The sequence below is a fragment of the Callorhinus ursinus genome, unplaced genomic scaffold (assembly GCF_003265705.2).
Source record: "Callorhinus ursinus isolate GAN/ISIS: 27379988/994484 unplaced genomic scaffold, GSC_fseal_2.0 scaffold10, whole genome shotgun sequence".
NCBI classification, from domain to species: Eukaryota; Metazoa; Chordata; class Mammalia; order Carnivora; family Otariidae; genus Callorhinus; species Callorhinus ursinus.
Window position 1 is genome coordinate 57,065,521 of NW_027397072.1, and position 18,060 is coordinate 57,083,580.

The window sequence follows — 18,060 nt, forward strand, 5'->3', positions numbered from 1 at the left end:
CTAGTTTTGCTTCTTAAATACCAAAGGATCATGGGAGCTGAATATACAAAGGCCTGGGGTTCTCAGGCCAAAGGCATCCAGGCTGGTTTCCAGGTTCCAAGACCTAGTGCCCTGATAATGTGGAGGTAGAGCTGGGCCTGGAGCAAGCTACTGCTCCTTGGGATGGCCTCACCCAGGGCTATTCGCCTCTTAACACCAACACTGACATGAGCTGTTAACCCACTATACACATAGGTGCAGGCTCCTCACTTGCCCCTGATGGTGTGCCAGTCTAGTGTGGTCAAGGGAGACTGGATAGTGCATACTACAAGTTGTTTGCTGCCCAGTGATGGTCATTTGCATGCGAGTCTACCAAATAGAAATGTTTGTTAAAGATGGCAGAAATCAAGTTTGGATGCCTTTTGTTGTTACAGTAAGTAAGGTGTGTTCTGAAGAAAGCTAAGAAGAGTAAAATGATCATGGGAGAAAAAAATCTATATCCCATCATCTACAGCAGTGTTTCCCAAAGTGCTTTCTTTTGCTTGTAGGGATGGTAATGGGGGAGGGGGTTCCTGTGGTCAAATAAACTTAGGAAATGCAAGACTGAACAAACCGTATTCTCGAGGCTATAGTTTGTAGGTTTCCCAAAATGTTTGTTTGGTTATTGTGTTTTGTTTTTGGATCCTCTTATAAAATTGTTTACAAGGAACACCCTTAATCTTAACCCAGAGGCCTTTCCTAATGTTGACATTTTGGTAAATTTCCTTTATGGTCCAAGATTTTTTTTTTTTTTTTTTAATGGGTGAGGTGGCAGCGGCGACAACTATGGTGGTCACTAAATCTGAAACAAATCTTTTTTTTAAAGAAACAAAAAAAAAGCGTTATATATTTTCTTTCTTTTGTGTGTTTAACTTTATTTTGAAGTATTTCATCATCATAGATAAGTTGTAAGAGTAGTATGAAGGACTGTTTTTTAATTTGTTACCTCTACTAGATGGGCAAAGTCTTTTTGTTTTATTTAAGATTGTATTTATTTATTTAAGAGTGTGCCTACCCATGCACGTATGTGTGTGGATGGGGGAGGGGTAGAAGGAGAGGGAGAGAATCTTGAGCAGACTGTGCTGAGTGTGGAGCCCAACATGGGGCTCTGTCTCACAACCCCTGAGATCATGACCTGAGTTGAAACCAGGAGTCCGATGCTTAACTGACTGAGCCACCCAGGTGCCTCTGAAGGACTCTTCTATATCCAGTTCCCTATTTGTTAACATTTTACCATAATTGCCATATTCTCATTCTGTGTGTGTGTGTGTGTGTGTGCACGTGTGAGCACATGTATACACGTTATTACTGCCATTACTTTTATATATTTTTTAAATATTTTATTTATTTGACAGAAAGAGCACAAGCAGGGGGAGAGGCAGAGGGAGAAGCAGGCTTCCCGCGGAACAGGGAGCCTGAGGTGGGGCTCCATCCCAGGACCCTGGGATCATGACCTGAGCCGAAGGCAGATGCTTAATGACTGAGCCACCCAGGCACCCCAAGTTATACATTTTCTGATGAACTCTACACTTATTCTTGAAGATAGTTGCAGAAACCCAAGTTAGGCTAGAAGTTTATGAATTCCCCCTATTTCTCCCTGTTGCATTCAGGCAAATCATGCTTTGCAAGTGCGTGAAAGGTTTTCATTAAGTTGCAAGGGGGTATTTTGATAAGCCTATAGTTTGCAGTCTTTGTGAGGAAAGAATTTGTCAGAACCAAGGAAGGTTTCAGCTCAGTCCCACGCACAGTCCTGACCAGTTTGGATTTGTAAGGTTGTCACTTGACGTTGTGTGGGGACCATCACAACCATTTGCTGCATGTTTTCCATCCACTTGGGCAGTGTCCTTTGAGGATGGGCCTTGACTGTTGACTGAAGTAGGAGCCTTGACCTGACACACTCTCCTGTCCTTTAGTTTCAGAAAAAAAGGAAGCAGTCCAGAGGTCCTAGGTTTTCATAGGACATCTGTATTTTAAGTGTCCTGTGGTGACTTGTCATACTTTCAGAACATATCAACAAGGATGTTTTTTTCCAACAACATCTAATTTCAGTTTTGTTTAACATACATTGGAGCTTCCATATCTGGGTTTTTTTCTAGGCATGAAATCAAAGCTCTCTTCCTCCCTCAGATGGTTTAAGTAACCCAATTTGAGCATAAAGTGAGTTGAGCAAACACTGCTACCTTACAAAGAGATGTGTTGGTGTAAGGGGACTATGGATGTGACTTACATAATCTCTCATGCAGTGTTTCCAAAACCATATAAGGAAGCTGGAAATAGTAACCTCTCCCTTGTAATGTCAACATTGAGCTCATGAATGAGGCTGGGGCTTGTGTCCTCAAAGGAAACATGAGGAACAACCACCGGATAGTCTTGGGAGGAGAGAGCACCAGGCATTTGTTCATTGGGTGGATGCAGCCCTCACAGTGGCCTTTGGACACGTGTGTCATACCTTCAAGCTGGAAGCTTCCATACCCATGGTGACAAGGTTGCACGGTGTGAATGGTGCCCATTCACACATACGATAGGTTCATATCTAACTACAAAAGTGCCTTGTGTGGGTACTGTAGGGACTGGAAAAAAAATTTTTTTTTAATCTTTAAAACATTTCATCATGAAAATCTTTAGATACTCAAAAGAAGAGAGACTAATATAGCCAGTCCCCATATTACTTACCACACAGATGCTGCAGTGATCAAGATTTTACCACATTTCCTTACCCCTCCCCCACTTTGGTAAAATATTCATAACAAATCCCAGCTATCACATCATCTCATCCCGACATACTTTCTCTAAGAAGTAGACATTTTCTAAATACAGTGCCACTCTCCCACTTGACAGAATTAACCAGGACCCAAATTTTGATGTGTAGTTTTTATGGAGCTCCTGCAGCTGGGTTACGTTACAACATAAGAATCAACAGGATCTGTGCCTATACTAACTCACTGATATCTTAAAAGGGGGAAGGGTCCTCGCTCTCAGCTCTGAACCAGATTATTTGGATTGGAGATGGGGGCGGGTAAGCAATTTGCACTTGTGGTTCTACCACTGTAATCTCAGGTATTGAGCTGTGCCATTTGCTTCCTGGGCATTTCATAGTATCATCAATGATTGATAATCATAACTTACAGGAATTTTTTTTAAACAATATTTTAATTGGAAAAAGCATCTGTCAGCTGTCAGGCTTCCAGCTTCCACTTTTGAGAAGCAGGATGTTGAATGTGAGTAATGACACAACAGGCCTATAAAATGCGGACTAACCCTCAGATGACTCATCCAGTACGATGCAGTATATTTGTCAAGGAGACTGAATCATATATGGGGGAAACACTTTTCAAGCAGCCAGCTGGTTCTCAGGTCCGCAAGAGACAATCCATTTTTATCGGAAGCTTTATAGTAGCAATAATGCTAATACCCAGCACTTGGGCTCTACAATGTAGAGGAAATGGCATCACCCGGCAGGTATGTGCTTACTGTTTACATGAACTTTATTTTCTCCTTGTTCTCTTCTGCCTAACCTTTCCGATAATTTAACATTTTTTAAGGGAGGAAAAAAAAGGATTCTAATTGGAAGGAACTGAAGTGTGGGTGTTTGTGTATGTGCGTGCGCTCACCTGCAAGGACAGGTAGGTTACCGCTGGTCTGTGGACGGACAGAGCTCCGGTCCACTCATCTCCCTCTCTGAGAACAAATTGCTCTTTCGATGTTCAGGTAAACACCTCCCCTTTATTAAGCCCTGACTTTAAAAGATGCTACCTAGGAAACAGCTTTTGCAGAGGTGGTATATCTTTTGGCTGGATAGCTTAAAACTTTAATAAATTGAAAGAAAGAGAGAGAGAAAGAAAGAAAAAAAGAAAGAAAAGGAAAGAAAAAAGCATGAGCAGAGGTGAGCTAAAGGATATGGTCTAATAGTAACTATTGTTATTTGTTGTGTTGGATTTATTTTCAATATTGTGATTTTTCTTATCCCCCAAGATACACGACTCAATGCAAGAAAGCTTTATTCCCCTACTGTGTGACTGTGTCTAATTTTTGCAAATCATAATTTGCTCATACTGAATTCATGCATTAACTTTTCTAGGTGGGAGAAAGGGTAGTGGGGGTTTTGGTAACAACATTTAATTATAGCTTTCACATGATCTGAAGGATTGTTCTGCATAATTGGGAAGCTGTGTCGCCTGTCTGACCTCCTCTGTTTCTTCACTCACTAAATTTAAACAATGCCTGACTCGCGAAGGCACAGATCTTGTTTATTTGAGTATATTTAACATTCCTCTTTGTGTTGACAGTCCATTCGGTGTCTCCTCATATTTTTTAAAAATACTTTTTGTGTCCTACTTGTTAGGGACAGATGCTATAGTTGGTTTATAGTAGTACTATTTATGCTTTCCTAGTCTGTCCAGAATGGCTGGGTCGGGACCTATAGCACAACTGCCCACAGATTGGCCCAAGACTGAACATTCGTAGACCAGCTCCATGTATGGTGGTAAATCCTGTTATCACCCAGAGAGCATCAAACAGATGTAGGCTCACCGAGCTGGAAATGGAGCCGGTCTTTGTTTTCTCTTCCCCTTTCTTGTAAACCCCGTAATAATTACTTGTTTTCCTTGAGGGACGTGTATTCTAAATTTCCTTGAGAGACGTGTATTGCATTTACCTATTTCAATACATTCAGAAATTCAGATAACAGGGAAAGCCAGCACGAAGAGAGTTTGTTTTGTTTCTGTTCTATAGATTCAGAGGTCCGCTTTTTTTTTAGAATGGCCAATTTGTTTTTGAAGACAGGGCCATCTCCAAATTTCATTAATTTTGCATTCTATAAATGAAAGCCACCTGTTATGCTGTAACATGCTAATTATGGTAGAGGACAATAATGAAGAAGAACAGTATTTGAAATATGTGGGGGTTTTGCTAAGAATTTTCCTGCCCACGTCTGTAGTGTTTATTTTTATATGTGTATGTGTATACATGCTTATATAGTACATATTTAATAATAGCATTTGGTGATATTAAAAAATACTTCAGATTGAAAGTAAAGCTTTTTATTCCTTCTCATTAGCTTTTTTTTTTTTTTTAATTGTAGAAGAAAAGCTACTTCAAAAATGTTAGCTTGGGGCACCTGGGTGGCTCAGTTGGTTAAGTGTCTGCCTTTGGCTCAGGTCATGATCCCAGGGTTCTGGGATTGAGCTCCTCATCAGGCTCCTTGCTCTGCAGGGAGCCCGCTTCTCCCTCTCCTCCCCGCTTGTACTCTCTCACTGTCTCTTCCTCTCTCTCAAATAAATAAATAAAATCTTTAAAAAAATAATAAAAATGTTAGCTTGACCTAAAGCCTGAATTTGCGATCTTCTAGTAGATGGAGTTCTCTTGCTGCTTTGATGGGCGCCATCAGTTCAAGTTTCACTTTGTCAAAAGTTAACAGAAAAATAATGTGACTTAAAGCTGTGAATTAAAGGCAGAATAGCTCCTTTGCTCTGATTTCACTGAAATCTTAGGTTCCATTTTATCATACTTTTCCCCTTAAGGCCTACAGAAAATGGTTACAGGAAGGTGTATAAAAACATTTCGTCTAAAGTTCTTGATGTATTGGCATTCTCAGTGAAAATGTCCTGCTTTCCCTGTGATTTGTGTGGTTGAGACTGAGGTCCTGTCCACATCATTTTAGGGCAGCACAGATTTCGTTCAGCTTTGGTTTCATTACCCACTCAGCATCTTGATGACTGTGATTTGGCAATGACAGTCACTCCTAGGATTGTGGCCACCTCTCTGAGAGGCTCTCAGAGGCCCCTGTGCTGTTAAGCACCATGACCTGTTGGTCCAGAGTGACCACATGGTTGTTAGAGTCCTTCTTACCCTTTTGAAGGAAAAGGAATATAGAGCCACGGCCAGTACCAAGGGCCTCATATCATTCAACTTGGAAGCGATCAATAGGTATTGAGTGAGATGCTACCTATGTTCAGAGCTATGTGCTGGGTGGTGTTAAATTAAAAAATGCTTGTTATCTGGGCCCAGCCCTGTCCTTGCTTTCATTCCCTCTTCAGCAGTGGGGATTCGTCATTATTTGCAGTAGATTTCTCTTGGGTTTTCTTTTATTCATAGATTTACTGGAGTCTATATTCTGGAGCCACTAATTGCTCTGTGTAGAAGCACCTTTTAGCTATTCCCTCTTGGTTCTTCAGAATCTAACACTTCTTGGATGGCTATCCAGAAAGAACTGTCCTACCAAAAAAATTTATTTTGATAGTTTTGGAGGCCTTGTTTTTGGAGCCAAGTAGAGTGACAACCTCAGACGAAGGATTTATTTACTTTTTTTTTTTTTTTGCTTGCTTCTTGAGGAGAGTGGCAGTCAGGGAAAGCATTTGAATCCTCAAAGCTTAGAGCGTCCGGGATATTTTATTGGAACAGATTAGTAAACATCAAGGACAGTTTTTCCATATCTTTGAGAGTTGAAGACCTCTCCCCTCTTTAGCATCTATTAAAATTATACTTAATGACTCAAAGCTGTACTGAATTCAGTAACCATTTAATAAAAACATTGTTTTTTTAAAATCACCATAGATTGGGGCACCTGGCTGGCTCAGTCAGAAGAGCGTGGGACTCTTGATCTCAGTGATGTGAGTTTGAGCCCCATATTGGGTGTAGAGATTACTAAAAATACATAAATAAATTTAAAAAATCACTATAGATAACCAACATTTTAAAAACCCCTTATTTGTATTTAGAGGGACCTGTTTCATGAGTTTATGATCTTTTCTTGCTGTACAGATGGATGATCTATGGAAGAGTGGTGATAACTATGGCCCCCAAGGGGAGAGCTGGACCTGTCCATTGCCTCTTGTCTACTGCCCACTGTTCTACCATTACACGCTCCTCTCCACGTCTGAGGTTGTAGGGAGGACGTCCTGCCTACATAGTGGGTAGAATTAATAACACTTGTAGGTAGATCTTGTATCATTATCTGGAAATAACAGCTTTCTTGTTGTAGCTCAAAAAAGCTAGAGACAAGCACAGAACTGCTTCTTAGGACATAAACCCCACGCTTAAGGACACATATATGGGGTGAATGACCTCTCTTATCAAACCAGCATGAACTTTTCTTAGTCCTGAGAGGTATAAATTTGCTGACAGCTTGTTTGCATTGACATCTGTGCCCAGATTGTCTTTAGGGTATATGTGGGACAGTTATGGAAGCCATGCCCATTCCCAGTTGGATTCTTAATCGCCAACATTTCTTTGTAATTAACGATCACCACAGAGAAAACGAATGCTTGAGAGAACCAGGCTGGCACTTCAGCCCTTCCTGAAAACTCACGTGACAACTCTACCTTCCTTGCCTCACGCTCTGTGAGCAGCACGGGGAGTTAGGTACATCATCTTCATAGAGCTCAATATGCAAGGAACCGCGACATGATACTGTCTCTTTCCAGATTGCAACCCAAGAGATGACTTTCAGTTTTCAGTGTTAATTCATGCAGTTGTAAAGATTTTTCACATTGGCAATGTCCAAGCTGGGTTTGGCTTTTTTTGTGGTTTTCTTTTAAACACATGTTCCTTGTACCCATCCAGTGAAAGAGACGGGTTGCCTGCCTTTGCTGTAGCCCCGTGAGGCCTGCTGTTTGACTGGGCCTCTTGAATTCCATGAAATGGAGTGCAGACAGCATGTGTCATAAAGGCTGCTTGGGAAGGGTGAAGAGCAAAATTAGTGCCCGTGGGTGGGCATGTGTTCTCATCACATCGCCAAAGAGCTGCAATGTGCAAAATCTGGCAGGAACTTGTTCCAAAGAAAAATAAAACAGCCCCTTTTTCTCCTGCTTTGAGAAATATTAAAAAACATCATGCTAACCCTCACGTTGAAGAAATGGAACTGTTAGAAAATCCTTGTGATTGTGTGCGTGTGTTTTAATAATCTTAGAAACAGAGGTTAATAAAAAGGGACTCATCATATGAAATATTTTTTAGGGATTCTTGTCACTTATATTGTAAACATCATAAGCCTTCTATTCGAATATAATTGGTTAAGGATGAGGGGAATTGGTTAGAGCTAACAATTAGGAGAAAGTCTATTCTATTTAACTTCTGTTCTTTGATGTGATTTTGTAAGAAAAGCCATTTTTATCTCAGTAAAGCCAATTACAAAGGAAATGTTTGTGTTTTTCATATATGTGATTTGCCTTGTATCTGAAAGAACAAAGCGTAGGCCACATTTACATTTATATTTGAGGCATAAGATCTTCCTTTTATAGTTACTTTGTGAAGGTCTTGCAAATTTGTTCATTGTTCCTCATAGTGTAGAAGAGTATTTCATAGCTTAAAGGGTGCTCATGATGTATATTTTGCACAATGGACATATGCTGACCTGATAATTAGGGGCGAGTTTTGTGGGTTGTTGGTTTTGTTTTGTTTTAAAGATTTTATTTTTCAGTAATCCCTGCACCCAACATGGGGCTCGAATTTACAATCCCGACATCAAGAGTCACATGCTCTACTGACTGAGCCAGCCAGGTGCCCCCTGTTTTGTTTTGTTTTGTTTTGTTTTTTTAAGTGGCAGTGTTTACTTCTTAAAGACCACAGAAACTCCCTTAGCCAAAGCCCCAAATTCCTGCATTTGGGGTCCTTCCTGAGTATATTTATTTCAAGTGTCCTCTTTTTGTTTCTCAAATTGGTTGTCTTTTTTTTTTTAATCATGGCCAAATAAATAAATAAAATAGACCATCTTAGCCATTTTTGAGTATGTGGTACATTTGTGTTCATTATACAGTGTTGTACAACTGATCTCCAGAACTTTTTCACCTTACAAAACTGAGACTATAGCCATTAAACAACTCCCCATTTCTCCCTTATCCTAGACCTTCACAATCACCATTCTACTTTCTGTTTCTATGAATTTGACTACTTTAGAAAGTGGAATCACACAGTATTGGTAATTTTGTGACTGGCTTATTTCACTTAGTATAATGTCCTCACAGTTCAACCATATTGTAGCAAATGACAAGATTTCTCTAGCTCTTTTTTTTAATCTGAAAAATAGTGTATGTATATGCACTACATTTTCTTTGTCCACTCATCCCTTGATGGACATTTAGGTTGCTTTTCCTCTTGGCTGTTGTGAGTAACGCTACAGTGAACATAGATGTGAAATTAAGTGCCTTTTGAGATAGGAATTGACTTCCAAGAAGTGTTAGAGTTAATCTTCTATATGCAAACACATCAGAAAAAGTGTCATTGTGTCATGTCACCTTATGTTTATCCAGCCTTTTCAGTCTACACAAGAGTTTCCATATGCCAAGTTACTCACGGTAGGAAATTGTTGGGTAGGTCGCAGTTTTTGGTCTGGGATAGCATATCCATGGTGCCTGAAGGGATCGTGACTTTCCTAGAGGTGAGCTTAGTCCTGGAGGTGGCACAAGCACACTGGTGAATGAAGTGAGCTGTGGGGAGTTCCTCCTGAATGACATTAAGACAGGGGCCCTTTTCTTCTTCCTTCCAATATTATATGGCAGCCAACAGTGACAACATGACTTTAAGGTAGTATAATTACATCTGCTTGGCCTCCAGACTGCCACCATGTCAGTACAGCTTTCTGGGTGTTTGGCCATGGCCACTCGGTTGCCCTGCCGCCTCGAGCAGTGGTCGTTAGCCACCACTGGATGCATGACCTACCACCTGCTTGGGCTCCCTGGGGCAAGCACATTGGTGATGGTCAGCAAAGCCTCCAAGGTCTCAGTTATCTGTGAAGGTCGTGAGTCTTGAAATAAAACAGCGTCCAGTCCTTCCACAGGCTGGTGGACTCTGTCATGTGGGAATAGCCCTAGAGTTCCTTGGAAGTTCTTCTTGAAATGAAACTAGAATGAATACTCTCCCATAAATGAAATAATATTTTAAGCATATTGTGTTAAACCGTGAGCAAGCGTGGTGGCTAGTTGGCCTACACATTCTCCTTATTGCCCTGTTCTCTTCCTGCAGGAGAGTAACTTCCTAGAAGCACATGTACTGAGTGGATGGCTGTTTTGTAATAACTCTGAAAGAAATTGCCCTCGTAGGTCAAATCCTGTCTCTGTCGTGGTGAAGAACTAGTCAAGAATTCGCTGCCGGGCGATTATCCCTTGAGCCCGAAGCTTGTTTTGTCCTTCTTGATTGTTCACCAACAGTCACTGCCACCGTAGAAGGAGAAAACAGTTTCCTCAGTAACACTTAATTAGGAATTCCTAAACTCTAGCACTGATACAGATACCGTTGTGACATTTGCATGTAAACCAGTCGTTGCGAGTTTGGTTAACTTAAGTATGCTTTTCTTGTGGTTTGTCTGCTTGCTGTTTAGGTGAATTTCTCAGCCTTACTAGCAGATGATCAAGTTGGCCCTTTTTAGGGCTGGTCAAGGTCCAGGGGTCCCAGATGAAGCCTAAATCAGAAGTCTAGGGATTTCTCTTTGCTTACCCCTTCTCCCCCCACCCCGCATCAGATAGGAACACTCTTAGCCAGAGCTGAATAGAACTGGCTGTGCCCACTGAAGGTGGGCCACAAGGCTTCTGTTAAGGAGACTTTTAGCAGTCAAAACCATTTGGGAATATAACTGTGATTCATGTATTTTAGGGCTTGATTAGGCTTTCATGGACTGGATTGGGAATCCTGATGCTCACCATTTTATGTCTTTTTCTGTGGGAAAAATACATTCCAGTTTCCAAAAACTGATACAAGAAAACTTTTAGACCAGAGCTCATTTGTGACATTGAAGGAGCCTGAACCAAACATGAACCTTGAAGTGCACCGAGTTGCTGTAATCCAAGGTCTATAGTATATGTCTCGTCCCATTTTTAAGTTAGGCAGTTGTTTCATTACCTTTTCCTAACATTTTTTTTTTCCTTTCTCTCTGAAGGTAATGAAGATTTGGTACTGCAGAATCGGTCTTGAGTCAGTTGATTAAAGCATACAGGATGAACGATTTGGGAGAAAGGGAGCATCGTATCCCACTTCTCTTCTTTGCCTACATTTGGTCTATAAATATGTCTTAGGGATTTTCTTCCATGTGGCTAAAGAGAAGCTCACATTTGTGGATGGGTAAACCCAGCTAGATGGCTACGTTGTGCTTGTTTTATTCAAAGATCTTAAGAAACTTATTAAAACTCAATTTTCATCATTTTCTTGTTTTTTAGAAATACTTTGATAGACTTGTTTTGCTCCTCAGAACCTTAAAATTGCATAATGATACTTGTACCAAGAGAACATATCTGTTAGTTTGTTGTGGTTTCAGGTCTTTGTAGTTTCAAGGGTTTTATTTTCTTCCCCAAGTCAAAATATGTTTTCGGTTGCATTTTACTACTGCAAGTTTTCTGATCTGCTTTTGTAGAGTATTTGGGTGGCTTACGTTTGCTAAGCCCTCTGGCACAACTGAATGACTTTAAGCCCCCCCCTTTTTTTTTACACAAAGTTAAAAGAGGGGGCCAGAGTTGAAAAGGGACCTCAAGGGTCACTGGACCCTACCCCTCTTTTTACATATGAAGAAACTGAGACTCGCTCTCTGATCAGTCGATTTGTAGAGTCTGGGGTGTCTCACCCAAGAGGGAGGAGGAGATGTGCGGTAGAGGTCATGTCTGCTGACTTAGGAAACTAGCTATACTGAGTGATCTGAGAGTGAAGATGGCCTCTACTGCTGGAAGGGTTGAGTAGGACTTCCCAGCCCCTCCCCCCAGCTCTGCCATTTTGTTCACGTGGCTGTGTCATTAGTGTTACCTTCTCATTTCTCATGAGTCCTTTGACAATCAGTTGCCTATACATTAAACTTGAAGAGACCAATGAGAATAATTTATATCCTCTAGGTCACCTAGGTTAGATATGGGAAACATTTGCCACAACATAGGAACCTTTTTTTAAAAAAGTGCGGGGGGTGGTGTGAGCTCTTACGGATCTCAGTCCTTTACCTGCCCCCAATGCCAGTAACCTTGAACAATTCCCATCTCCTGTCTGTATTACAGGTTTTCTAAGCAAGGGGTCTAGAGTAGATGGTTTCTACAATTTTTTTTCTAGCTTAAAATATGTGTATCTAACTTGTTTGTGTGGCTCTTTACTAGTCCTGATTGAAGACCTAAACTCCACCTACAGACCCCACCTATATTCTGGTCTCTACCTGGGAAAGGAAGAGGTCCAGAATTCTTCAGGGAGAGCAGATGCCTTCCATGTGCTTTGTTTGTTTCTTTGTGTGTTAAGCTTTTCATTTCTGTTGAAGGAGGTGGTGGAAGCCTAGAAGAAAGGGAACAAATGAATTGGTAATTCCTGCCATCTGAAAGGGCATCTATCTGTCGGGAACAGAAGCAGGGAGGCTCTTAAAATCTAGTCAGTGTCTTGCCAGCTCAACATTCGGACTTACTTTCTTCCTTGTAGGCTACATTATCACCTTCTTCGTGTGAGAGTAGGTTTTATTAAGGACTGGCTCGTAAAGGATTTTGTAGATTTGGAATTTGGTATTAACATAGTTTGGTAAAGTAATTTCCTGATCTTTTCACCTGGGTTTGCTTTAGGATGGGCAGTGAGGGAGTGGCAGGTAAAAAATGGGAAATGTGACCTGGACCGCGGGAGAAGTAAGCTGACTTTTTAGTACCATTAGCATCTTCTAGGTTTAGTGTTGCTGTCCATTTAGAATAGTGTAGCACTCTAAATTTTCTCTCTCATCTTCTTTATGAAGGTCTTCAGTTGTTGAGAAAAATGGAAAGAAGTGTATAGTTAACACTTACTAGCTCCTGTCTGCAACTAACATTTTACCGTTACTGCTTTATCGCCTGGATATCTGTGTGTCCATCCCTCTCTCCATCCAAGACGCCATGTTATTTTTTATGTAGTTCCAAGTAGGTGCAGATATTAGTGCGTTTCTCCCTGAAAACATCTCAGCATGTGGGATCATTAGGTACTCTCTTCCTTTGTTTTCTCCAGTTCAATGAGAAAGCAAAGATATTCTGAGAAAGTCAGACTTGGAAGTTCAAGGGCTGCAATTTAAAGACCTGAATTGGAGATTATTAACTTTAAACAGCTCCCTTTGCCATTTGTGTTTTGAAGTACCAGTTTTTCTATTACATGTATACTTTAATGTGGTGAGAGTTAATTTTCTTTAGTAATCTAACATTTCCATTAGCTGGTCTTTGGGGGTTTAAATGTGGATCGTAAATACCATTTTTGGAAGGGTGTGTAAAACAGAGGGAAAGTCAAAGAAAATTATTGCTTTCGGAGTAAAAAGTAGGAGAAGAAGAAAGGGTTCTTCAGGGGTGGGTTATTTTGTTTGTTTTAAGTTGGTAATCCTTTGATCTTGATTAATTATGAACTCCACTGAACTCCGGGCTCAGCAAAGCAGCCGACAATAAAAGCAAAATCATAAACCTAGATTCAGACTTCGGCCTCTCTCCTCCCAGGCGTCCCTCACCCCCCACTTCACACTGTGTGATCACCCTGAAACTCGGCCCTTCAGCACAGAGCCATTCCAGTCTGTGAGAAGTAGATTCATTCTATTTCAGTTGAATAAATTTTATTTTTTAAAGTAGTTTACCCATGTCCAAGTTGTCCTGCTCTGGTGATTTTTGACAAAGGCTTAGAAATCTTCAGTAGATGCCTTGAGTGTTAATAAACTATTGTGATAAAAATCTTACCTCATTTGCTAAAGTGGTTTATCTATGTCTAAAATTCCCATGTTAACGTCGAGAGATCATCTGCAGAATGCGGGGATAGAATTAACATTAAAATAAAACACACATGTATACATGTATATGTTTATCTTGTTCCTTCAGTAACTAGCTACGGCAGATAAGACTCCTTTCCTAGGTGTACACCTTAAAGGGAGGAGGAGTGGAGGCAGACTGGCGACGTGTCCAGTTGGGTTTGAAAGCCTTGTTTGGTATAGAGTTGCCTTGAAAGCAAGAGTCTAAATGTGAGTTATCCCCCTTTCGCTCATATAATCCTCACTTGTGACAGGGCAGAGAATCACTCAGTGCTGGGCTTTACAAAAGAAATCTTTTCAAAAAATTTTTTATAACTTTGTTGAATGCAGCAGAATTGTAATCTTTTTAAAAATTTAAAAATTGTATAATATTTACATTTTTGTTGTTGTCAGAGTTTAATTTCCTGGAAACCAGTGTTTTAAAACTCAGTAATTTAAAATGTATTCTACAGCCAGCTATTGAGGTAATTAATTACCCACTGCATAGATACTTGACAGATAAGGATACAAAGGTCCCAAGTGGTTGACCAGGAATCCCACTTGGAATTTAAGGGCTCATGCCCAGGGATCACCAGTTCCCTAATTTCCCCCAGGGTTGAAATTAGGATTTCTGCTCTTAGTAGGGATTAGAGCAAATAGTTTTCAAATTTCAAGAAAAATGATTACTTTCTTCACCGATTGGGCATCCGCCCACAATAAACTACTAAGCCTGTCCTGCCCCATTGCTTCAGGCTTGACCTCAGCGGGGCCTTTCTTCTAGCTGTGTGTATTACTCACCTCAAGAGGGACTTGCTCAGGAAAGTTATACTGACACAGGGAGAGTTGCCAAAGAGCCATTTTAAAAAATCTTCGGTACAACTTCTAAACTTGCCTTTTCAGATGCTGAAGTTAAGATTTAATTCAAACACTTCATTGTCCAGGTTTAAAACAGCCCAGTGTTATGATTTTAGGTTGTATGTTAGCAGGACAGCCCTCGTGCCTTATCTTTATCATGCCCCCATTGTAAGCAACCCCTCATCACAGGTATTAGATATTTAGTATTCTTGTGACTGCTGAATTTAAGTGCTGAATTTAAAAGTTGGTAGGAAAAGTTTTGTTGTTTTTTTAAAAAGACTACAGCTCCATCTCCAAGATGTTTGATATATTACATAAATAAAATCAAAGATTTTTACAGAAGAAAAACAACCTGAGAGCAGAAGTAGAATCCAGCTGAATCACTCTTTTCCTGTGGAGGATTCATGCGTGTTCGAACTACAGGCGATAAAAGTTAGAGTTGAAATGAAAAGTTTCATTTTGAGCACAGTACAGTGGAGTGAGTTTTATGTAACCTTGTAAACCTTGCTGAGAAGGAAATTCAAAACGGTAATTGCTAGCACGCCCACGCGCCACCATGGGCCTTTCCACCTTCTCTTCACGGACCCCAAAGGTTTGCCCCTAGCATCGGGGCTCTCGCTGAGGTGGGGGCGCAGAGGCTTAGACCTGCCTTGGCCAGCTGTCGATTTCGCTGGCCCGGAGGAACTGTCCGCAGTGCTCCCAGGGCAGTGCTCCCAGGCTGCAAGGATGTCAGAGGACCCCCGAGTGCCTCTGGTATTTCCTCAACTATTTCCTCAAAGGCCTCGTTAAGCCACTGTAAAGCTTATGAGTTTAATGTCCAGTCCTGATCTTTGTTCCTTTTTGTCTTCGCTTCACTTCCTTTTCTTGGCCATTGGGTCACAGGACACAGCAGCAAAGAAAGAGGGAGCAGAATGGTGAATGGCACACTGCCTGGTCCCCTCCCCTTGGCCAGCCCTGCAGAACGTCCATGTCTGAGGACATCTACAGGGCAGGTGCCCTGGCCCCATGCGAGAGAGAATGTGCCAGAATGTTCAGTGCACATGCTGCTCTGGCTCTTAGGGGCCGGAAAGTGTAAAGTAGCACTTGAGATTAGAAAACGTGTCTGTTTCCAGTGCATGTAACTTAAAGGAAGATATAGAGGCACGTAGCAAGCTAAATCGGCCCTCTGTATTAAACAAGGTATGGGTCTTTATTTTGAATCATAGAATCACTACTTATAAACTACGAGTTTGTGGTAGTTTTTCTAAAGGAGTATTTTTATATTAAGATTTCAGTAAAAAAATAAAAACACTAGTGGCCATATCTAATTGACTTACGGGGATTGGTTTTAAAATTACTAAACGTAATGATCATTCCTACTTCAAACAGCCAGTCTTGCTGGCAGTATCCTTCACAATAATGGAGACAGCAACCCTTTCTCTTATGTGCAGTAGAAAATGGTGTGTGGGTGAGTGGGTCTATTTATACGCCTCAGTGTAGCTAGGTAGCATAAACAACAAAGATGCTGCGTTTATATGTGGCATTTGAGGGTGAGGATGGACATGGCCCGTACCTCCCCCTCTGGGTGAGGGGGGACTTGGACATGGAGGGCTCTAGTGACCTTGCAGTTCAGCAGAACGACCTGGCTTGTGACGCAAGGTGAAGGTGGGGATTCCTAAGACATTTCCTCATACCCTCACTCACAGATTCTGAGCCCAGCACACAGTAAAGGAGGAGAACCTATTCACACCCACTCCGGGGCTCCTTCAGGACCCCAGGCTTTGAGCCTGTATTGGTTCCTGGATGAAGTCATTATAAGACAAGCACCCGCTACCACCATCACCTTTTGGGTACCACGTGTATGTATTGGGGTTCCATTCCTGGAAACTCCTTACATACCATTTTTAAAGTACCTAAATTGACCATGAAGATAAAACCTAGAACAGCTCTGCTGTAACCCTATGGGGGAATTTCTCTGCAAGGGCGAGATGAGCTGTGGTGTCTCAGAAAAACAGCAGCACAACGAAGATTTCCTCTCTACGTACATCTAGTCACAAGCAGACTGCTTTGACACCCTGAGTTCAAAGTCCTGGTCTTAGTACCTGTTCAAGTATGTGGACTCTTTTACTAGCAGATACTGGGCTGTCCCCAGTATGACTCTCCATCAAATGTACTGCGTGGTCGCTTTCACGGATGGTCAATAACTGTAGGGAAGGCTTTTTCTTAAGTGGTCTTAGCCTACTTTTCAGCTTCCCCCACTCCAATATCCTGCAAACCAGTTCTCTTTATGAAGCAAACATTTAAGGTTCAGAAAATTCCTTCTAAGCTTCATAATGCCTGCTCATCAGCCTTTGAGAGGAAAGCTGATGCCTTTGCCAGACTTGGCTGCGGCCAAATCTAGCATCTTTAGTGGGCTTTTCTTGCCACTGTTTCCTATAAGGGCCTAACTGTACACACTACACATTTTGGTAGACATTAAGTGGGCAGAGCCAGTCTCCTACCTTTGGTGGCTGGCACAGAGCTGAAAATCATGGTACCACCATGTATAGAACCACCTCATGTATCACTCCCTTGCCTATAACTTTCAAGGATAGAAATTTTTAAGACCAGAGCAGTCCACTTTTAAAAAATTAAGTAGTTGATACTTAATGAAATAACTACTCACGAAACCACCACCTGCTTAAATAGAATATGACCAGTTTCTGGCTTCCGCACACATACGATACTTTATATACATATATAATCAAGGAAATCAAAGAGAGACTTTGTATTAAGTCTCTAAGTACAAGGATGACTGGAGGTGGGGTGCGGGATCTGATGACAGTAAAGAGTGTGCCCGGCCCCCCCGGAGGACTCGTGTTCTGTTCGGGTGCGGCTAGCGGCTCTGCCGGGTGGAAGAGGGAGTCTGAGAGGCTAGGATCTGGGCTAATCGCTCTCAAGGTCTGGTGCAGGAGAGGAGGGTGGAAAAGAGTGGCAAGGCAGCTGTGTGATCAGATGAGGGTGGGCCCTGAGGAGGGGGCCGGGAAGTCTGTGGGGGGGATGTCAAAGTTCTAGTCTCCGTCCCCAGAGTCCAGGGAGGAAGGTCAGGAGCACAGGGCCAGTTCGCAGATGGCGAATGGAATTATTTTCCTCTACAGGGGTGCCTGAAATGTAGGCTCAGACCAGGTCTTTTATAAATCCGACTTGCGTTGATAATTGCTGGAGGTCCGTCTGGGATTTTCTTTTGTTGTTTAAGGGCCTGACAGCCTCCCTGTTACTCTGTTCTCTGCCAGCAGAAAAAGGCGGGCGGTCTGGAAACCCACTCCTTAGTGGCCAGGGGAGCCGGTCTTTAAAGGACCTGTTTTGTAATCAAAGTCAGACCTTCAGCAAAAATAATTTTGTTGGCTACAACTTACCAAACTTCTCTGTATCGAGCACTTGACCTCTAGCACGGCTTTTAACCCTCAGGACATCCTAGCAGGGTAGATCCTCTCAATTTTTGCAGATGAGGAAATCTGAAGCTCGTTAAGAGGATTCTTCAGCTACTGAGGTCAGGGTGC

The 18,060-nt window shown here is 41.7% G+C and overlaps 1 protein-coding gene across 3 annotated transcripts in view; it reads left to right on the forward strand.

Annotated features, from left to right (window-relative positions):
• Positions 1-18,060, forward strand: part of SPRED2 (sprouty related EVH1 domain containing 2) — a 114,686-nt gene that overhangs the window by 60,646 nt on the left and 35,980 nt on the right. Inside the window, exon 1 of one of the 3 annotated variants that reach the window (XM_073897637.1) lies at positions 3,341-3,477. The exons of the other annotated variants lie outside the window; for them this stretch is intronic. Coding sequence (XP_073753738.1) covers positions 3,461-3,477 — 17 coding nt within the window. The 5' untranslated portion in view covers positions 3,341-3,460. Of the gene's footprint in view, positions 1-3,340; positions 3,478-18,060 lie in introns of those variants that run through there. 3 annotated transcript variants of the gene reach the window in all.